Source organism: Eurytemora carolleeae, unplaced genomic scaffold, assembly GCF_000591075.1.
Source record: "Eurytemora carolleeae unplaced genomic scaffold, Eaff_2.0 scaffold845, whole genome shotgun sequence".
In the NCBI taxonomy this organism is placed as follows: domain Eukaryota; kingdom Metazoa; phylum Arthropoda; class Copepoda; order Calanoida; family Temoridae; genus Eurytemora; species Eurytemora carolleeae.
In genome coordinates this window covers 20,316-38,522 of record NW_019396802.1, presented here as the reverse complement: position 1 = coordinate 38,522, position 18,207 = coordinate 20,316, and the positions used below count along the sequence as shown (strand labels likewise).

The following is an 18,207-nucleotide window of genomic DNA, read 5'->3' as shown; positions in this document are numbered from 1 at the left end:
CGGCGCTCATTGATATGATTTACACGTATTCTTAATATTGTATAGGCATTTTCTGATCTCAAGAAATTTGCAGAATATAAAATTCTTTTTATTCTTTTTCTCTACTCAAGAGAACGAAAGGCAGGGAAAGATAAACTCGATATAAAATATATTTTCTAAGTCAATCTTATCACGTTGTAAAAAATTGCATTTTGCACTTAAATACTGGGTGTTTTATAAATCATAGGATAGACATAGATAGATAGATAGATAGATACAATTCTTTTAAATCTAACACTCTCAGATTGACCTAGACCTAGACCTAGACCTAGACCTAGACCTAGACCTAGACCTAGACCTAGACCTAGACCTATGCGTTACATACATAACTATGCGATACATAACTATTAACAATTTATTGTTATTGAAATAATAATAATTTTCTTTTTTTAAACGTATTCTAAATAATCTTAACAAATCATGAATGATTATGAAAGGTGAAAATTCATTGTTTTTCTTTTAAAAAAGAAAACAATTCCCCTTTTCGACATAATCCTTATTTTTGGGATAATTTTAGATCAATTTTAGAAGCAAATAATCTCTTTTTGTGTCTGTATCAATAATCTGTATCAGACTGTGATCAGGTTTGGTATTCATGATCCTCGGTCTATGCTAACCCGACTTTGATGAATATTGTGAGTGAACACATGAGATCCTTGATTAGACCCCGTAAGCCTATAGTCAGGTATTACTAAGAGAATATCCTGATCCAACTCCGTTTCCTGAAATCATAATTATTGTATCATTAATTGTAAAAATTCTCGAAATAATAATTATTGCAACATTAATTGTAAAAATTCAAGAAATATCGACAACAAGCTTGATCAATATGTTTTACATTCATAACTATTAAAAAATCTAATATTTACAGGGTTGCCCACAAAATATGAGGCACCAGCGACTTTTAGGAATTTTCTTATGTTTATGATTCCTGCCTGCATCTTTACCATTTTTTTCTTTTTGTTCAAAATCAAACGACTTTAGTCAAGACAGAAGTCTTCAATTAACGTCATATTTAAAAAAATTCTTGTCGTCTTTACAGTCTCCTCCTTTGTTGGTAACCCTGTACTTTTTAAGAAATGTTGGTCAGACATGAAAGATAATAAAAGAATTATAGACGAAGTTCTTCTGTGGCGCCCCGAAGAAATTTTTTAATCTGAACAATTGATTTAACTGTTAAATATTTGAAATTAATGTTTATGCCAGATATCAGTTTCTTTTTAGGGGCTTGAGGAAGTAAAAAACTAATATAAAAACATTTATAAATTGCACGTTAATTGCTTAAGTCTATATTATATTAGGTAAATGAAAAAGTCATCACGTAAAACTCATTTTCATTGGGACACCCTAACCTGCTGTTGCCATCATATTTGATACAGAGAGGGTTTGTTGCTGTTGTGGTAAAGGTATCTGTTGTTGTTGTGTGTTGGGTGTATGCACTGCCATCTAAATAAACAATATTACATTTTATTAATTAAAATCTACTTTTTTAATTAAATTTTTTTTCAAACTATTCATAAATGCTATTTTACTGCAATAAAAGTACAATAAGTACAATAAAAACGGGAATAAGACTTATCTAAATTTTAGTGTGTGTAAAGTATATGAATAAGACAGCTAAAGTATACATGTACCTGTACTGCAGAGTATAGTATGAATAAGACAGCTAGTGAAAGTATACATGTACCTGTACTGCAGAGTATAGTATGAATAAGACAGCTAAAGTATACATGTACCTGTACTGCAGTGTATAGTATGAATAAGACAGCTAGTGAAAGTATACATGTACCTGTACTGCAGTGTATAGTATGAATAAGACAGTTAGTGAAAGTATTCAATGTACCTGTACCGCAGTGTATAGTATGAATAAGACAGCTAGTGAAAGTATTCAATGTACCTGTACCGCAGTGTAGTCTTTTATACTTGGTTTTGGAGGTTCAGGGGGTTTCGGAGGATTTATCATTGTTTGAAATTCCTGAAAAAAATCTTTAAATCATTTTACTCGGGTCTTCAGAGAGATGGGGCATAGGGAAACCCCTTACTTCAAATGCAGCCACTGATTTTTTACCTTTTAAAAAATTATATTTGAAAGAAAAGACGACATTTATAATTATCTACCTTATAGTTAATTCTTCCATCTCTATCACTGTCTGCATAATTAAACATATCTTCTATATCTTGTTCACTTACCTAAACATTTTAAATGGTTAACGCCAGAGACGCAAATAGGCAGGGTTGCCATCGCCCGGGGCCCCACCTTCTTCTAGAGGAGGGCCGTCACCCCATTGGAAATTAAAATTTTCAGTTTAAAACCTGCTCATATGAAGAAAATTACATGATTTTGTCTAAGAAAGACTAAAGTGCATAGGTTTGCTGAGAATTAGAGCAGTTTTGCTGTTTGTTCTTTTTTATATACTGTTTAGGGTAGGAACTCTGTCACATTACTGTAACCTATGCAGTTGGCCACAATTGACACCAGTGACGTCATGCATAACCAAGGTATAATGCAGGCAGATACGGTTTGATATAATTTAAAAGTAGGTAAAGGGGATTATTCAGTGGGGGAGATGAATGCAAGAGGGGGGGGGGTTACTTTAAGCTAAGATTATCCTATTACTTTTTAGTCAAATATGTAGTTTTGTCTTATCAGTTGATCTTATTGCGAGGAGAGAATCAGATTAACCTATTCACACATTCAAAAAATCTCATCTCAACTGGAATATGTTTGACATAATGTATAAGGACTAGCATAATATCGGCAGTATGTATATGAGTTCCGTCTAATCAGTCATCAGATGTTGGTATAGCTATATCGATATCCTTACATATTAGAGAAATTATGTAAAAGCAAGACAAAAAAGTAAATGTAAATTATATTTACAAATCTCATTCATTTCAATAAAGGAAATGCATTTTTCAATTTTTAAAGCGTTATTAATAAAGAATTAATGTAAAAAAGCTGGAATATGATGTGAAATACAGTATTGTTCAAATCATTTAAATACAGGCGTCAAAAAAGCTCAGTTCATATGTTTTTTTTCTAAAAGAACATGTGCTTTGTAAAATAAAGATATTCTTAAAAATTATTCAAGAAAAGTTCTTGTTTTTCTTCTTGTTTTTGCATTTAGACTCTCATTGCATCAAGAACTTAAACTAATTCTCCATGTTTTTCTAAACAACAGTTACAGGGGGACGAAAAAATAATTGTGCATGTTTTATTCGAAAAGAAGAGACAGGGTGAAATATACTTCAGTAGAAAAAGATTCAGCCAAGAAAACTAAATCGTAAATTGTTCAGCATTATTTTGTGACCACCCTGTAGGGAAAATAAACTGGAACTACTGTAGAAGAATAATAAGAATTCTAACAATGGGTGTTCTCCACACAAATATATAATAAGGCTTACCCTCTCTTAACTCTGAAAATGAAGATGGAGAATTTTGGCGAAAATAGAATCTAAACATTTTTTCTGAGAGCTCAATATGTTCTTTTGCATAAGAATAAATGGTAAATAAAAGAGAAAAAGGGAAAATATAAGTAAACACGGAAGTAAAGCATTTAAATACCAGCTTGTAGTAGATTAAATACTAGCTTGTAGCACATTAAATACTAGCTTGTAGCACATTAAATACTAGCTTGTAGCACATTAAATACTAGCTTGTAGCACATTAAATACTAGCTTGTAACACATTAAATACTAGCTTGTAGTACATTAAATACTAGCTTGTAGCACATTAAATACTAGCTTGTAGCACATTAAATACTAGCTTGTAGCACATTAAATACTAGCTTGATAGCACATTAAATGTTTTTAATGTGTCATCTCTCTTGTAAAATGTTAACCGCTGTAAAGTGTAGAATGAGAAAGACAGAAATACAGAAATTTTTTCTCGTTTCGCACATAAATATGTATTATGTTCAGAAAGATGTATTATGTTCAGAAAGATGTATTATGTTCAGAAAGATATATTATGTTCAGGAGGCGAGAAAACATAAACTGATAAACATCATTGACAATGCGCTGCACCAAATATAACACTGTGGGATAAATACAAAATCATATTTCTGAATATAACAAACAAATTATCAATAAAGAAGGTTGGACTTGGATGATAAGGTTTTTCATATTTAATTATTACGTATCAGGACTAAGGTTGGATGATAAGGTTTTTTATATTTAATTGTCACGTATCAGGACTAAGTTTGGATGATAAGGTTTTTAATATTTAATTATCACGTATTAGGACTAAGGTTGGATGATAAGGTTTTTCATATTTAATTATCACATATTAGGACTAAGGTTGGATGATAAGGTTTTTTATATTTAATTGTCACGTATCAGGACTAAGGTTGGATGATAAGGTTTTTATATTTAATTGTTACGTATCAGGACTAAGTTTGGATGATAAGGTTTTTCATATTTAATTATCACATATTAGGACTAAGGTTGGATGATAAGGTTTTTCATATTTAATTATCACGTATCAGGACTAAGGTTGGATGATAAGGTTTTTTAAATTTAATTGTCACGTATCAGGACTAAGGTTTGATGATAAGGTTTTTTTTATATTTTATTGTTACGTTTCGGGACTTGGGTTGGATGATAAGGCTTTTTATATTTAATTGTCACGTATCAGGACTAAGGTTGGATGATAAGGTTTTTATATTTAATTGTCACGTATCAGGACTAAGGTTGGATGATAAGGTTTTTATATTTAATTGTCACGTATCAGGACTAAGGTTGGATGATAAGNTAAACCCCCCCCCCCCTCCTGATCCTTAGTTCTATTACTCCAAGATCATTTCTACTCCATATTTTCTATTCTATGAAAACAAGTTTAAACAAGTAAAATAAATTTATTTGCATTTGTAAGTAGTGAGATGTTTCAAGGCAAACAAAAAATCGGAAAAAATGTTTCTTTCTTTTTATTTATATAATGTTAGTCTAAACATCAACATTTATTCTGAGAAACGGAAAAGGAACTGAGTTTAAGCCACAAATTCTGATTTTCAAATCCCTATATCTTTGCAACCTGCAGGTGGTGTTAACCAAGGAACTATATATAGGAACGCCCAACTCAGATACACGCAAACTGTTTACTGTACTCTGTGGGAGGAATGTAAACAAACCCAGTGCCCCCCAGAAAATGAAGGGAAAGGACTGAAGCTCTGATATGATATTGTAACAATGTGTGATTTTGTTGATCTTTTACGATCAGCGATTCAAGGATTTTTTAGATCGCTGAGATCATAGCTACCTAGGGGTATCATGTCCCCCCCACTTTTACCCTTCGGTTGGACTTTTGAATCCTATTTTGAATCCTAACGGATTTATTTGAGTTTGCATGTGAATCCTATAAATAACCCAAGCCACGCCAAAAACCGAAGCCACGCCAATTTTTCCGTTATTCCAGAGGCCCGGGCGCTGGTGGGTTGGCCGGCCAGCTCCCGGGGAACTAGGGTTAAGCTCTAGCCTAGGGTGGGGTGAAACCTGGAGAAAACAGTTAGTTGAAGATCAGCTCCAGAGTTAACACCATCCCCTGAAGATCTCCCATCACTCTGTTTTATTCTCAATTCATGCAACTTGATTCGTATAGTATTTTCCTATAGTTTTCGTATCTTTGTAAATAATAATAAATAATGAGTAGTTGTATTGATTCACTTTTCTTTCATATGTAACAATATTACAGTCCAACATATACTCGCAAGTAACAAACAGTCTTGCGTTTTATAATCATTATTCATGTCTACGATAGCAATATATATTATTATCCCCCCTCCCACATAATTGATGTTTTGCCCCTGAATTCTTTGTTTTGATCTCCTCCCACTGCAGTACACAGATTTGACGCATCAGATATGGCGGTTCCTGGTCTATATATTTCTTGGTGTTAACCTTTGATATTTCAAACTATCTTTTTTTGATCTAAAATAGTTCATAGTTTAAAATATCTAAGGTCTCCGACAATGAAATGTAAAGATATAGGGATAAGAAAATCAGAGTTTGTGACAAAAACTCAATAACTTTAAGAACAAAAAATATCTTAAAAACTATTGCTTGGGAACCCAGCATTTCTTTTTCTATAACGGTCAACCCTCTCAAGCAAACATTTTCAAATCAAAACTAAGTAAATTTAATTGCTTCTATCGATTTTCTAAATCAAAAATTGAGGCAAATCGTTCAAGGGGATCCTGAATTATGATCGGGCATCCTAAGACACAAAGAAACAGAGTTTAAAATATTTAATCTAAAAAAAGGTTTTGAGAAAATGAAAATGACACATAATTTATGAAGCTTTTTTATAATTCTTACTGTGTCGTATGCTCATTTAACTTTTTAACTTTAAAACTTTATTATAAAAGTCGTCTTCCTATTGCAGAATTTTCTGTTTATGACTGTATTGAATATTGTACTGTACCGGTACTGGAAGATTGAGCATCATATGCCTGAAATCCTTCTTGAGAATGAAGTTGTCGTTAATCTTGTATTTCTTGGCTCGAAACAGTTCAGGGAAAGGTTCAGTTCCACAGAGCATCTTCATTATTCATTCATATTTAGTATTTCAAATACAGGGTCATCCACAAAGAATGATATTTTAATGATGATTGATAATTCTTTAACTATTTGGTCCTCTGTCTTCAGATTATTCTTTAAACGATGCACTACATATTTTAGCAAAAAAACAGCTGCATGGAGCCAAGAAATTAAGAAAAGGTTGAACAGATGTTGAAAATTTGATCGTCTTTAAAGCCTCATCCTTTGTAGGAAACCCTGTTCTTAGAAATAGTTTTAAATTTTACTAAATGTTACAAAAAAAGGGAAAAAAGGCCGAATTTAAAGAATTTAAGCCGCGGCTCAAATATGGGTGGTTGCACTTAAAATCGTATTCATTGTTTCAAGATTTAAGCCGGCGTCTAATTGAAACCGGTTTTTTGGCGGATTAAAGACGCGGCTTAAATTCATTAAATTCGGACACTGATTACTTTATTGCAATCTAATGTCGTGATATATTTATTTTGATATGTCAAACTATGAACTAACTTTGTTAGATCAAATAATAAAAGTTAAAAAAATCAGATTGCAAGCGAAGAAAAATCAATCTCTTTCCCAAATAATCAAACAATTAACTTGAATAGAAAATTGCTCAAATAACAAAACAAAACTTTTAAAGTCAAAATTGCTCAAATCAAATCAAAACAAACCCTGAAAAAGTTACGCAAAACTGGCATTACCCAAAAATCGTGTAATAGTCATGAGATCAATAGACAGAAAAAAACAGAGCATTGCTCAAAAAATTAAACATTTTCACCAAATACCAAACAATTCCTTTTCAGAAAGAAAATCTCTAAGAAACAGTTAAAAATGTTTAAAACAATCTCTTAAAAGTTTTTAACCAGGAAAATAAATGGTTTTAAAATAGTTTTTACCTTAAACATATTTTGTCTAAAAACCTCCTCATCCTCCTCCCTAAACTTCCTCAACAAAATAATTAAAACTTTTAGCAAAATAGAATCTGAAATTATTTTAGTACATTAGGCATTACAGATTAGTACATATATAGTACATATCTTTAGTGTTTTATCTTTTACTAGCGTTTAGGACGATTCGATCCATATATCTTTGTAACCTGATGGCATAATTCTTTGATATTTCAAATTTAGATTATTAATAGTTTGTAATATCTAATGTCTACGACTTTAGATTGCAAAGATATTGGTATAAAAAAAAATCAGATTTTGTTGCAAAAACTCAATTCCTTTAGCCACCTTTTTTCTTTATGTTCATTATGTAACTAAGAATTTCCCGGATTTTTCTTCTTACACGGATGAATTTCAAAATTTAATACTTTTTATTTTCGAACCACCATAAGCAACCAGCATTCCCTGGGGTCATTTCGAGAGTCAGTTGCCCAAGGAAATTACGTACACTTGCCGCGTTGAATTACAAGAAGAGAGAGATTAATATACACATAAGGGTTAAGTTAGGTGGTTAAGACACATTCTAGGCCGAGCACTACGGCGAGGAGAGAGGCTAGGGGGCCGAGCGCCGCAGCTAGAACAGACTCTCTCTCCATCCTGTAATTCAACACGGCCTGCGCACATTATTTCCGTGGGCTTCTGTCATTTAAGATTTTTTAAGCAATTCGGCCAGATTGGTTCATCGGTTGTGGAGTTTATTGGATACAAACAGACAAACAACCCAACAAACAGACAATTTTGATATAATTTTAAGTTCTTTTATATCGGAACGAGTATATTTCTTCAAAGTTGTTTCTATTTAAGAAAACAAATAAATAGTTTTGGTAAAATGTAAAGTATATATCTCGAGTTTTCTATGTAAATATATGTAAATTATTCCCCAGAAATATGGAACACTAGTTTTTACATCGTTTTTACAACTCGTCTTTACCATGCCATATTATTCAGAACGGACCAGATTCTCTTACACCTTCCCCCTTCCCTCCCCCCTGGTCCTTTCCACTTTTCTTTTCCCTTTACTTAATTGCCTTCTTCCTTTCCCCCTTCCCTTTCCAGTTTCTTTCCCCTTCTCTACTTTCCTTCACTTCACTTCTCCCTCTCTCCTACCCTTTCTTCTTCCTTTACTTCCTTTTTTCCTTATTTTCCCTTTTCCCTTCCTTAACTTTGAATTTTATAAACTAATATCAAATTGGAAAAAATAGAATACAGGATACAGAACACAGAATATACAGGATACAGAACACAGGATATACAGGATATACAGGATACAGAACACAGGATATACAGGATAGGGTACACAGGATACACAGGATATACAGAATACAGAACACAGGATATACAGGATACAAAACACATGATATAGAGGATACAGAACACAGGATATAGAGGATACAGAACACAGGATATACAGAGTACAGAACACATGATATAGAGGATACAGAACACAGGATATACAGGATACACTAACACAGAATATACAGGATACAGAACACAGGATATACAGGATAGGGTACACAGGATATACAGGATACAGAACACAGGATATACAGGATACAGAACACAGGATATACAGGATACAGAACACAGGATATAGAGGATGCAGAACACAGGATATACAGGATACATAACACATGATATAGAGGATACAGAACACAGGATATACAGGATACATAACACATGATATACAGGATACAGAACACAGGATATACAGGATAGGGTACACAGGATACACAGGATATACAGGATACAGAACACATGATATAGAGGATACGGAACACAGGATATACAGGATACAGAACACAGAATATACAGGATACAGAACATTTGATGCATGGTCGTGGAAGACTAAATTGATCTTTAAGCTCAGGCATTTTACTTCTAGATGAATACAATGAATCTAAATGATGATACAAAATACAATATTCTGAACAAGATAAATAATGTGCTGTAAGTCTTGCTATTTTAGTTTGTTGTGTGGAAATGTACTTAGCCATGGGCAGTAAACTTGGTTGGTTTTTCTAGAACTATTAATGTTTTTGGACTTTTTAAATGCACCACACAAGTAAGTGCTTTCGATATTTCAAAACTGTTCTCTGTAAAAAAAAATTTACTTTATTAAACTATACAACAATTTTTACCCTACGAGAATTGATCTGTTTGACAAGTGAATTGAACACATATTTTTAGAATAAACTATTTTTGATTTATATAACTTCTGAGAATTGTGTAGAACCTATAAAAGATCAAAACTTAAAAGTTTTATAAAACGAACCAAGATATAGTCCATCACTAATGGTATAACATGTGTGCACTCTATACCCTTTTTACTGAACCCAAAATAATCTTAAATGAAAAAAAATACCTGGTAATAATATTGCAGAACTCTGGGAAGTAAATAAAACCGTTTCTAGCAATTTCATTGGTCAAGTCTATAATCTCCTTTAAAACAGTAGGAAATATGTTTCTGAAGAATGAAGTATGATAGTCATACATAACTTCAAAAGTGTTTTTCAAAAATTCAGTAAAAACTAGAAAATTGTGAGATAATTATTATTTTACTTTAGAAATGTCGGTAAATAATTTTGTAATTTGTATTTGTTGCAGCTGATAAATCTTTAAAAAAATGCAGGTTACTTTTTTTTAGAAATAGTTCTGTTGGAGTTTCATCCTTAGAATAAAAAAAGATGAAAACGAGAACGCTGTTTTCTGGCTCTGACTGTACATAAATAATGTACACATATGATGTAAAGTTTGGACAAAATTGGAAAATGGTAAATTTTATCAAAAACTGAAAAATATCGGTAAAATTTTAAAATTAAAGTGATTGTTTATGTAATTTTAAGTGCAAAGACCAAAGTGAGTATTTTTCAATAACAGATTTGTATTCACACAACATAGGAAAAAAATAATCCACACTTTTTTGTTTGATAAAAAAGTACTGCAGTTTATAGGAAGAAACTGCAGTACAATTGTGTGTAAACAAAGGTGTAGGGTTCCCGGTCTTTAAATATATTGACTATAAACGATCTTTTATTCAAAATGTAACGTTTCTTGAAAATTACAATGACAATTTCTTTAAATGAATTTATATATTTTGTTTTCTAATATTGAAAATGGGGAATGTTAAATAACGTAGGAAAATATAAATAATTGTTTCCTTCCTGTTCCATTGGATTGAGTCCTAACATCTTCATAGCTGCCAATAGATCCTTCACAAATAAACAAATTAATTAATAACAAAAATATGTCAAAATATAAAAGTGACGGAGTTTTTGCCACAAAAATCTATATTCTCTAACCTTTAAATCAAAAAATATTTTAAAACTTGTGAGCCTTTCCTTGGCTTAAAGGGACAGTAAGCGCAATTTCAAGTGACCCTTCATCTATACATAGTGCAGCTTTAATCTGATTAAAAATGTGGAGGAAACCGTCGTTTTTCTTACTCATGTGTTTGATATTTTCTCTATTGCTTAAGCAACTTATGCATAAGTCACTTTTGCAGAGAATTAAAAATATAGATATCTTATTCATAACTGATTAGACAGACAGACAGCCAGTGAGGGTACCATTGAAAATCGCGCATAGCCATCTTACATGGAGGGTCACTTAAAATAACCTTTTAAACATTTTTTAAACTAATGTTTTTAAACTATTTCCTTAGTATTATCATTCTTTTATACAAAAATATTTGCTGGGTGTAAACTTCTCCAATAATTTACCCCAGGGTAATAATTCTAATTCCTGTGTCTGATCCAGGTTTTCTTGTCCGAAATGTGCCAAATATTTACACGTAACTGATCCTGGTTTTGTTGTGCGGAATGTGGCAAATATTTGCAAGTAACTGCAGGGAGCAATATATTAAATATTTCCAGGTAAAATATATTTAATATATTCTTCTAGTTTTACTTCTCATCTATTGACGGGAATTTGTAAATTTTTCAGAATTTAAATGTGCTAGCTTTCAAGGGAACTAAACACTAACCAAAAATATAATTGTATAATATTTAGATGTTTGCAACTTTGTGATTTAAACCTTTGATATGTCAAACTTAGACTATTTGATCTCTAACAGCAATTATAGTTTGAAATATGAAAGGTCTTTTATGTTGAAAGGTCATACACAAGAAAGAGTTTGAATTTGTGGCGATAATATATACCATTTTAAAAAAATCAATAATTTTGATAGTTCTGACAAAAATTCATGAGGAAAAGTAATGATAATATTGACAACTAAATGATAATTCAAACTTTAAATGAGAATAATAATAAATTACCTTAGGATAGATTGTCGCTTCTCTGAGACCTGTTAAAATTTAAAAAAAAATTGATTCTGGTTCAAAAATTTGACATCTGCCTCAGCCATTTGTCTTAATTTTTTCTAAAAATGCAATGCAAAAAGACGTTATTAAGGCTCAAAGTAGAACTACTAACCCTCTTATGTTCCAACTGAACCCATCATAAACTTCCATTCAATTTGGTTCTTAATCGTCCAGAACTTTTAAATCTTTTTATTATCTTAAGATTTGATAAACAAAAACAAAAAGTTTCAATTAAAATTATACTTTTTGAAGTTTATAGGACAATAAAAAATATGGAGAAAAACATTCCGACACCCCATACTAGGACTAAGTTGTTATTCGCCAAAATCACACTGCAATTTTTCGGTTATCATTTAAGAAAATGTTCGTCTTTCTAAATATCCCAGGGAAACATCTGACACCTTCTTTACTTTAATTTGACTTTGCATATCCTGTCCACTACTCGTTCTTTCTTATCTGTAGAATTCCGTGACAGATATATAATTTTCTATTTTTCTTATTTAAAAAAGGTGATGATATAGCAATTGTCCAATTTGTCTAGTCAGCACTTCCTTCTATCCGGTGGGTTTCAGATCAATTGAATATTTCTACATTTGGACAAAATTAGATTTTTGACCGTGGACCAACCAATATTGTAAAATCTAATTTTTAAACATAGAACATATTTGAATGAATGTCTCCACGGATCTCACGGGGATAACTTATTTCACTGATTTCTTATTTTGACCTCTGGATTGATATTTGGAGGTCAGCGATCTTTACAATCATCTGAGGTCAAAATGGGGCCTCGGAATGGAGTCGGAACACTAAAAAATATGACTTGACACCTAACATGACCATTTTCATATTTTTTTTAATTTGACCTCGGAATCTTTAGAGGCTGTTATTGAAAAGAGGTCAAATTGTAAGTCACATATCTGTTTGCATGACCTATGTGGTAGCTAGAGATGAAAACATGGCTGATTAAACTAATATGAAACTAATATGAGTTTATGGAGGTCACCATAGAGGTTAATGTCCTCCGACCCCAAATTTTCTTCGTGATCTGTGTAGATGACCACAAACCTAGGAGGACGTATGCAAAATTTCAGCCTTAAATCTAAACTTCAGAAAAAGACAAAATTGAAATTACGGCTGCTAAATTTTTCTAAATTCCTGTTTCGTAGCTTCGAAATACTGTTGTAACCACTTCCATCTCTCGGTCAGATAGCTCAACCAGCTAAATATATTATTGGTATAGTTCAGCTTTACAGCTAAATGGTGGTGTCAATAGGTCGCAAATCTGCAAAGGTATAAACTATTTTCTTATTTTGAATTTGGTTTTGTGTTCTTCAGTCTAAAGTGTAACAAAAAAATGATTTTTAAAGGAATGATATTTTAGTTTTATCATAAAATATAGTAAACTTTGACTATTTGGTCCTGCAGAATTTTTCGTCTAAAGGAATTGAATCTTTGCAACAAATCCCAATTTTCTAATACCTATATATATCCACAACCAAATTATGTAAAACTTAGATATTTCAAACTTTGATTGTTTGATATAACAAAAGTCATAGTTTGAAATATCTAAGTTCTACAACATTGCGGTGTTAGGATTTAGGGATTTAAAAATCAGAGTTTGTGGCAAAGACTCAATTCCTTTTAAATGTCTACGATTTCAGGTTGCAAAGATATTTAGAGTAGCAGACGATTAATCAGTTTTTATCTTTATCATTTAATTAACAAAACTTTCGTTAGTAAAGCATAGCTGTTATATTAAAGACAGCATGTTTGTGATGAATTGGTTTTTACAAAAATATAAAATAAATAACAAACATCTTACTAAATTATTCTCTCCCAACAAATAATTCCTTGTCAACAGAATTTCTAGATTTGTTACTGACAAGACATAAAATTTATCAAACAGAGAAAAAAAACTAAACAAGATAAGTTTCAAAAGAGGGGGGGAGGAGAGCCAGATCCGAATACTTTTACTAGTCCAGTTTCATTGTAACATCTTTAACACAGCAAATCGATGCAATTAATAATGAAAGCTCGTAGTTACTGATTTGACTCTCATCCAATTGCAATGTACTATTGCAAGGAAAGTTAATTGCAGTTGCGTATACTCTGCGTTCATATTGAAACCCCTTCTCTCTGGACTCTCTGGGTGGAATAATAGATGCATATAAGTGATGGTTTAGTATCCGAGGAGGTTAAAAGCATTAAATTTTAATAATTTTGATAATTCACATAATAGTTTCCTATGACCGAAATATTTCATTGATTTTTTATGTGGAAGATGGATCCCATGTCAGGCTTCGACATCCGTCTTGTGTTTACATTACCACCCAGAGACAGTATACACTTCAGTACAAAAGATGCGTACACCTTTAAAATAACTTTCCTTGCATTATAACCTTGTCCCATTGTAACTTCTGATCTTTTGGCGCGACAAGGACAAAGTTTTAACGTTCTGTACCGTCTTATTTTCAACTGAGTAGTTCATGAATGTTGAAGAAATTGAGTTTTTGACACAAGCTAAAATTTTCTAAATATACCTAATTTTTATTTGCACATTAAAATTCTCTGGGTTAAGGGCTTTTCAAAAACGTATATTTTGTTGCAATTTGCGTCATTTTTTGGCACATTTTTTGCTTAGTATTTAGATTTTTGCAAAGGAATTGAGTTTTTGCCACAAAACTCAAATTTTCTAATCCTAATATCTTTGAAACCAGATGGTGTAAACCGATGTTATTTCAAACTTAAACTATTTGATCTAACATAATTCAAAGTTTGAAATGTTAAAGGTCTACGACATCGAGTTGCTAATATATAGGGGGGAAACAGTTAGAGTTCGTGGCAAAAACTCATATCCTTTGCCTTTTTTTGCAGATTATTGAAGTAGAGTCCAAGGGCTTTCCAAAAACGTAACAAATGTTATAGATTTGTACCACAATAAGAAAATGGAGGGGGGTTCAATTTGACCCCCCTCCCCCTCCAGACAACCAGTATGTAAACTAAACGTCAGGCTAAATAGGGTTAAATATTGGTCAGTGTAAACATGTTTATTTCTGTGATTTAGTAAGTTACAAGTAAAACTATTTGCTTTGTAACAACATGAACTACATTTTAATATATTGCTCAAGTGTCGCGTGTCGTCTATCTATTCAAGAGTTTTCTGGTTCTAACTGTAAAAACACTGCGTTCTTTATACATATTCTGGTAGCCTGATTGTTATTATTTTGTATAGCAACATTCTCTTAAGTACATATTGTAGAGTGAAATACCAATATGTTAAACTTTACCAAATATCAATAGCATTATGCTGATTACTAATTTAGAATGCTAAGTTATACAAGGCTTTCGGAGCTCTTCACGCTCCCCTTTCTAACAATAATTTTAGCCTCTGAATGTTGCTATTTCTGCTAATGTTTTCTTCGTACAGTAAAAATTAAAAAGTTTCGCAGACTTTCATGTTTATTTGGTAAATCTTCTAAATTCTAAAAAAATATGGAGGGAAATTTTTAATTTTCACCAGTCATAAAACTTCCTTGGAATTAAAGGTGTCCACTAAAACAATCAATTCTGCTTGGTTTAGCCTAATAATTAAAAAAAAAAATCTGAAAACGTATCCACCCCCAAAGTAGGAGTTTTGAATGTCGAATTTGCGCTCATACTCAGGATTTACAGATCTTTAAAAAGTTTAATATGTCTCAAATGAATCCGAAAGAAGTTTTCCACAACATTGCATACTCAGTTCAACTACCTTACATAGCCGGTCACTCCCTTTAAAGGTAATTAATTCTTTTATTAAAAGGCTTAAAACAAAAATATGGACATATATTATGTATATTTAATCATACAAATCTTTTAAGTATTTTAAATGTCAATAGCTATTAATTAAGGGTCGCATGAAATTTTTTTGTTTTCAATAAGTTCACATTTTAGTCAGAATATTTTTATCTGTTTTAAATGAAAAAACTAGATTTCTTTTTACCAAAAATCGTTTGTTTTGTGATATTGAAATGATTTGAAATTGTATTCACAATAATTTGTCAAAAAACTTGTAAACTTGAGAAATTGTTGCATTTAGCTTCCCTCTATCTTAGTTAAAAAAGGGTCTGTTCTGAAGCTATACATGATTCACAGTGCATCCTGACTTAATCTGTATAAGGGAGATATCTTTATCAATAATTTGATAAACTATGTTGAGTTAAGATATTTATCTAAATTGTCTAACCCTGAAAGTAAAAAAGTTCTCCGTCCTTATTCCTAAAATAGAAATTTCATTGACAATCCCTTTATCTCTACTTAAATAAAGGTGAGCTGAATGCAACAATTTCTCAAGGAATATCAAACTATAATAAGAACTGTAATTGAAACTGTAAATTGAAGAGTTGTTCTGGACACCTGAAATATTCATGGACACCATATGAATCTATGAAAATGTTCATATTTACATAAGTAAATTTGAACTTAAGATTTACATAATACATTATACAACCTTTGGTTCCTCTGCTACCTTCCTCCAAGACATTTTTAAACAGACTAAAGAGTAAACTATCCTCCGAGGTTGAGATTTGGGTTTATATATTCTACTTACTCTATATATTGGGTACTATTGGGCTGACTCTTCTCCGGGGGTTCTCTACTCCGTTACTCCGGGCATATTCTACTCCGGTACTCCTGGCATATACTACTCCGTTCCTTCGGACATATTCTACTCCGATACCCTTGACATATTCTACTCCGTTACTCCGGGTATATTCTACTCCAGTACTCCTGGCATATTCTACTCCGATACCCCTGACAAAATCTACTCCGATACCCCTGACATATTCTACTCCGTTACTCTGGGTATATTCTACTCCGGTACTCCTGGCATATACTACTCCGTTCCTTCGGACATATTCTACTCCGATACCCCTGACATATTCTACTCCGTTACTCCGGGTATATTCTACTCCGTTACTCCGGGTATATTCTACTCCGTTACTCTGGGTATATTCTACTCCAGTACTCCTGGCATATTCTACTCCGATACCCCTGACATATTCTACTCCGATACCCCTGACATAATCTACAGTCTACTCCGTTCCTTCGGACATATTCTACTCCGTTACTCCGGGTATATTCTACTCCAGTACTCCTGGCATATTCTACTCCGATACCCCTGACTTAATCTACTCCGTTCCTTCGGACATATTCTACTCCGTTACTCTGGGCATATTCTCACTCAGTTTCTCCAAGCATATTATTTATTATTACTTTGGGCATATTCTACTCAGATTCTTTGAGTATATTCTACTCTTAATCTCTTAAGTGTTTTAGTGATATATGTAAATTGACTGATTTGCGATAAAAAAGCGCTTTTGTTCGCTACTAATCTTACTTCTATCTGTTGCGTCTATAAGGAGAAAAGTGTTAAAGACGTCTCATACCGAATAACGTGGCGTCCATACAAATTGAGAAAATTGCAACATACGACTTAGACCGTAAAAAAATCAATTTAATTTCAAACAAATCATACAGATATTACAACCTATAGTCATCGATTATCTTTCGCCACATTTGTATATAGTTGATTTTTCATAATATGTTTTAATTGTTATGATCTGAGAGTTACAATTATAAAAACATTTATTCCTGTTTCGAGGATTTTTGGTAATGAAGACGACATTTTAATATTTTCAAGGAATGTTCGAAAACAAGTTGTAAGTTAAATATTATTTTAAAAAACAAAATCAAAACTAGTATGAAATATCAAATATATACAACGTTTGTTGGAATATCTTCCGTTAACGCCATTAATAAAATTGAGATTGTTACTAACGGTAACTTTTAAAAAACTGAAAATACCGTTAACGAAACGAACGTCCAGTTCTTACCTTTCAAGCTAACGGCTATCTAAATTGTTGTTTTTTAACGGTTGTAACTAACCGTTAACGATCATTGACGGGAAAAAATTTGAACTTGTTCAGCCCTGCAGAATGTCAAGAATATCTTGAATGTCAAAAATATAAATCTGACAATAATTATTCAAACCGAATGTTGTCCTTTTTTCATATTTTTTAAGAAGCATTGCTTATTCAAGATTTTATTCTCAAGTAATATTTTTGCAGATTTTTACGAAATCTTCTTCCTTTGTTTTATCTTGTCAGGAAAGTCGGAAGTTTTAACAATATCTCGTCCATAAACTCTTTAACGGTTGGGAACACAGTTTATAGAGGTCCGGGGTGTAAAGAGAAATTATTTAGTATACAATTATATAGATTAACTTTCTCATCCTCTTATCCATAGACTAATCAAAATAACGGATAAGACACTAGATGTCGTCTTTTCAAGATTTATGTGTTTTTGTTCACATTAACCCTGAGGCAGAAGTTTAT

At 32.0% G+C, this 18,207-nt stretch overlaps 1 protein-coding gene across 1 annotated transcript; it reads right to left on the bottom strand.

Moving 5' to 3' along the window:
• Positions 1-306: 306 nt before the first annotated feature.
• On the bottom strand, positions 307-16,411 carry LOC111708823 (calmodulin-beta). Its single transcript, XM_023482319.1, has 11 exons — positions 16,323-16,411; positions 12,992-13,055; positions 11,792-11,820; positions 10,679-10,726; positions 9,880-9,956; positions 7,467-7,515; positions 6,458-6,574; positions 2,158-2,229; positions 1,937-2,014; positions 1,392-1,485; positions 307-761 (listed from the first exon to the last, which is right to left on the bottom strand). The coding sequence occupies exons 1-11, from the start codon at positions 16,353-16,355 to the stop codon at positions 721-723; spliced, it is 702 nt and encodes a 233-aa protein (XP_023338087.1). The 5' UTR covers positions 16,356-16,411; the 3' UTR covers positions 307-720.
• Positions 16,412-18,207: the final 1,796 nt, after the last annotated feature.